Source organism: Dendroctonus ponderosae, unplaced genomic scaffold (genome assembly GCF_020466585.1).
Source record: "Dendroctonus ponderosae isolate FM_Combo_2020 unplaced genomic scaffold, Dpon_F_20191213v2 Dpon_F_20191213_6, whole genome shotgun sequence".
NCBI lineage: Eukaryota > Metazoa > Arthropoda > Insecta > Coleoptera > Curculionidae > Dendroctonus > Dendroctonus ponderosae.
The window spans coordinates 2,175,166-2,180,148 of record NW_026018814.1 but is presented as its reverse complement, the minus strand read 5'-3'; the positions used below and the strand labels follow the sequence as shown (position 1 = coordinate 2,180,148).

The 4,983-nt window shown below is 38.3% G+C and overlaps 1 protein-coding gene across 1 annotated transcript in view; it reads right to left on the bottom strand.

Annotated features, from left to right (window-relative positions):
- Positions 1-4,983, bottom strand: part of LOC109536280 — a gene marked incomplete at its 5' end in the record, with an annotated part of 14,631 nt that overhangs the window by 7,836 nt on the left and 1,812 nt on the right. Inside the window, 5 exon segments of the mRNA XM_048667870.1 lie at positions 597-746; positions 805-1,031; positions 1,469-1,607; positions 4,258-4,508; positions 4,735-4,983. Of these exon segments, the coding sequence (XP_048523827.1) occupies positions 597-746; positions 805-1,031; positions 1,469-1,607; positions 4,258-4,508; positions 4,735-4,983 (1,016 nt within the window).

Genomic DNA, 4,983 nt, shown 5'->3' with positions numbered 1-4,983 from the left:
AGATTCCTGGGACATGCATGGAATGTTCATAATGTAACTCATGTATGTCCCAGGAATATGCATGTACATCACATGAATGTTCCAGGTATATTCTGAGAATATCATTTTGCTATGTGGGATAAAGATATTTGCACCTTGTTAGTTTGATAATGCTGGTGTATTCGAGTATTCGAATATTCGAGTTATGACTAGACATAATTATTCGCTTTTTGAATATTCCAATACTCGATTTATTCGAGTTTGATTCCGAGCCCTAGTCTGGAGTACTTGTTTAATTGAGAGTCGTACACTCTTAAATTATGAAACCGCCGCACAACCAATACTTTCCCAAGCTGAATCACTAATATTTTCCCTTCTGGCTCGTTCAGCGTGATTTTTTAAGCCCCCTTACAGCAAACTTTCTCATAATGCACTAAAGTGGCAATTACCTCTAGCCTTAGAACCGCCTTAGTCGTTCAATCCTTTGCCCTTATTTTAAACCTATTGAGTAACTGGCTAGTAAATATTTCAAAGAATGTTTTTTTCGAAAATCTACATCCTTATGATAGGGCGCAGACACAACACATCCCAAATGAAAGTTTGTGGGACATATTTACCTCCTCTTCGATCATCGTACTCGGGTTTGCGGTTAGCTGGGGGAAGCGGGAGCGGATCGATTGGAATTGGTCTTGGAGGGCCTCCATATTCGTCCTCCCAACCTCCAGCGGGTCTTTTTGGAGGCCTCGCTATACCAGGTGGTCGCCTATCTGGAAAATTACGACAGTTTGGGCGGGTTTGGACATTGAATTTTGGGGCTAAACTTACCATAAGGTCTAAGCATGTTTTCGTCACTCCCATACTGATGGCCATTTCCGTAGCTTCCCATTGGGAATGCGTCTGGAGGAAGGCGGCAATTGACTTGGGCAGAATTCCGATCTCTGGTATACAAATCGTATTGCTGGTCTGGCACAATTTCTCTGATGAGGTCGATTCTGGATAGCGGCAAATCCAGCAGTTCACATTCACCTTTTCCACGTCCGCTTGGATCGAGCCTGGAATTTTACTTTTTTACTCGTTTTTTTTGCATTGTGGCAACTAGAGCTGCCTGGAGGCGCTTTGGAGCTCTAAAGTTTCAACGCCTGGTTTAGCTTGTAGGTTTTGCAATGTTCATTCGACTTCATCAAAGTCGTTTTTGCAAACCTTTCGAATCGCAAACCCGCAAATTAAAGCTAGCTGACGGATTATTGTTTGAATTTTGAAAATCTCAAAAAAACGAGAAAAGTTTGCGCCAAAACGCCGTAAAAAGTAATGATGAGCAAACTGCAATTAAAGCGACCATATCAAGTACACAACTAATTAAACTGTGAATGCATTTCCGCATGCGGGATTTCAATGAAAAGCCCATTGGAAAACCTTCATCGGAACCTTGACCGAGTTTTCTGATGGGTTTCGAACAAAATTTTCTAGAATTGGCTCCATTGGGGCTCACCTGTAGTTGAATCCTTCGCACGTAAATCTTCTCTCGTCGCCGCATTCTTGTTGGCACTGTTCGACGGTCTCACAAATTGATAACTTTCTCACCAAACCTCTCACGGCCCGTTTTCCAGCCATTGTCCGGTGAAAGCAAGCTGGAAAAGTTGATAAGCGTTACCAGAACAACTTCCGTACATTTTTCCACTCAAAAGTTTGAGTGCTCAGTCTGGGTTTACTCATTTAGACCCATTATTGGTGTCTATGCCAAGGTGATTTATATTATCGTGGCAGCAGCGCAAGATTTTCACACCACAAGTTCTAAATCATTGTTTTTGGTGGGTAAGAATTTTATTGTTAAGGTCGGATACGTTGATAGCGATCGCAATTGTATTGTCTATTAATGAATTTAATGAACAAATTAGCAATTTGCTATGTGCACAAGCAACCAACCTGGGTTGGATTAATTAATTAATGCCTAAAAATGGGTTTCTGGTACCTTTAGCATCCTCAATAACGATGATAGTTCCATTAACAATAAGCAAGCAACACAGAGCAGCAGACAAGGCGACACTAGTCCGAAACACTATCATTTTGCTTCTTTAGTCCGTCATCCAAACATCGCAAAATAGCCAAAAAAACACTAACCACTCATTTTGGCTGGCCGCAATTAACTAAATTTCAACGCACTAAGACTCCCACTTGACCATGTGGTAATGTAAAAGACAGAATTTCCCAGGCGAAAAATTACCATACAAAAGTGAATATTTTGCGCAATTTTATCCCAATAAAGAACAAGATCGCTTTTATACAATTCACTCATAAACACCAGTCGAAGTCGGGGGATCGAAGGAAAAATCTGAATTTTTCTTTCTAACTGTCCGCTAGTGATCGATGCTGCTTATATAACTTCGCCGTTAAAACAATGCACAATGGGGGTTCAACCGATGGTACCGATGGATCGGTACCATTATTACAACTGGATACCGTAAAAGCGCTTTTTTTGATTTTATGCGCTCGATTCAAGGATAACGATTGCTCTAATGATTGACCTTTTTTTTCGATGCGTTTGATGCGCTTTTTTTCTTCACACACACACAGATTCATCCAACTGACAGTGGAATTTAATTTTGCAATTGAGAACTAACAACAAATCGTTATTCGATTAAATAGAAATAATTCGAAATAATCGGAAAAAATATATTAGTTTGGTTCGAAGGACCAAAACGCGTTTTTTTTTTTTGAATAAATCAGACAATCCGCTGTGTCTTCTTAGTGACTATGATTATTCGGGATTTCGAGACGTAGAATAGGTGGAATGTGCGTATGGTCTTTTCAAATTTTTAGTTTTTGTTAGTTATTTGATTAAATAACAATTTTTACGGCGAAATAATCCGAAAAAATCGATGATTAATTCGCTTCGAAGGACCAAAATAAGTGCGTTATTTCAAAAATATCGAATGTAATTAAAAATCACCGGTATTTTTTGCTTACCGCACTTATTTTGGTCCTTCGAAGCGAATTAATCATCGATTTTTTAATAGAGAGAGACAAAGTCGGTGCCTTAGTGACTATGACTCTTTATATTTCGTTTTATTTTTGATTAGATTGTTATCTGGTTAAATATTTTAATTAAATAACAATTCTTGAAGAGAAATAAACCGTTAAAAACGCAAACCTTAGAGCTTAAAAGCATAAAATAAAAATTGCGTTCAGTGCTTTCAAAGTTGCTGAAAAAATAGCTGAAAGCAAAGCGCTTTCAGTAATTTGCGATTTGTTTCCTTGGAATGGTTTGAACTCAATTCCTTTTCTCAGAAGATTAATGACTCATTTTTTGCTGGATTATCACGATTGTCTTTGCATGTTCCGGATTATTTCGCGTTGAGAACATGATGATACGAACCTAATTGGCGTCTAACCAAATTAGTTCCAAATATATTAAAATCTGGTTGTGCGAAGGTTTCAAAACAAGGGTAAGACTTTTACATTTCAAGCGCTTTGAATGTTTATAGCTATCGATCATTTTTTATTTTATTTTTGAGGATTTGAATAAATTGTAGCTTCTGTTTGAGGAACTAGAAAATGCAAATTATTTGCAAATGTTATGAAATAACTGGCGCTTTGCTGGTGTGTCATCATTTTTCCGCGCAATATTAATGCGGCATTTCAAATTATACCTACCATAACTAATGCGCCTTAAAATGGAGTATATTGTTCAAGTACAAGGTTAACAACACTTTTTGCTGCAAGCATCTGGAGGGAATTAATCAAGATTTGCAAAAAAATCAATTCGGGCTTTTTAAGCCGAATATTCAGCAGCACTGTAACAAGTTTTTACATAATCATACCATCATTTGAATATGATTGAACTATTCACTTTTTGAAGCTTTTTACTAAAATCTTTGATTAATTACGATGGGAAAATCCAGTTTGCAATCTCAAATATTTAATAAATAGCCTAGCTAGACTATTAAGCTGATTATAACGTTATTTGGAACTAATTTATGAAAACTTTTAATCAGAGAAACAATGGGGCAATTAGGAGAGGAAAATTGGTGTGCATTAAACATCCGGATGGATTGATGGAAAAGGAAAAACCTGCAAGAAACATTCTGCTTTTACGGTTTCAAAAAGTATGCAAATTCTGCATAATTATGCGCTGCTTACATCATCATTTGTCACAGATCGGTATCTATGAGTGCAGCAATAAAGCCGAAGGCTGCAGCGATTTACAATTACAATTTTCGATGGTGTGTACTGGCAGTACGCATAACCAATGATGATCCTAATATCAGATTTACGACTTACCATTTTCCAGTTCGGTAATAATGGAAGTAAACTTTTCTCCATTGTAACCCACATTTTGAGCCACCACTTTGATGCTTCCCTTTTCGTTATAAGCATGCGGCTTTCCATATTGCTTATCATTGTAGTTGCCTTCATAGTGATTGGTCAGTTCGGTTGAAGCTGGCCTGTGATTGGCGGATGCTGGACTTTTCGTTGGATATCTGGATGCCGGATTGTAGTCCGGGTTTGAAGCCTTATTTGGCTTGTGGTTGCTACAGAAAAAAATGCAACTGTATGTAAACTCATCGGTATTTCGCTTATTTTTGTGCAACTGTGAGTTCTCAGTGTCTTCAAGTTGGGTTTTTAAGTTTGAGTGAATTTCTCAACGTGTCTTTAAAATGGAACAAATCTTAATTTTTAGAAGATTGGGTTGCAAAAAATGCCCTCACTGATCCGAACTTAATCAATGAAAAGATCACATTCCCTCCACCTACTCACTCTATCAAATCATGATGTTCTTGCGGTTTATATCCAATAGGCCTCAAACTATCATAGTAAGGCCTGGAAGGTCTGCCTTCGTATCCCAAATCGCCTTTGTTGAAACCGGGCCTTCGATCATCAATTTCCGGCCTGTTGCCAAATGAATCATCTTCGGGTCGTGCGCCCCCATATCCAGGCCGAGGGCTTTTATATCCAGACTCTTCTTGGTTTGCACCTGCAGAATTGGGCCGGACGAATAAATACTGG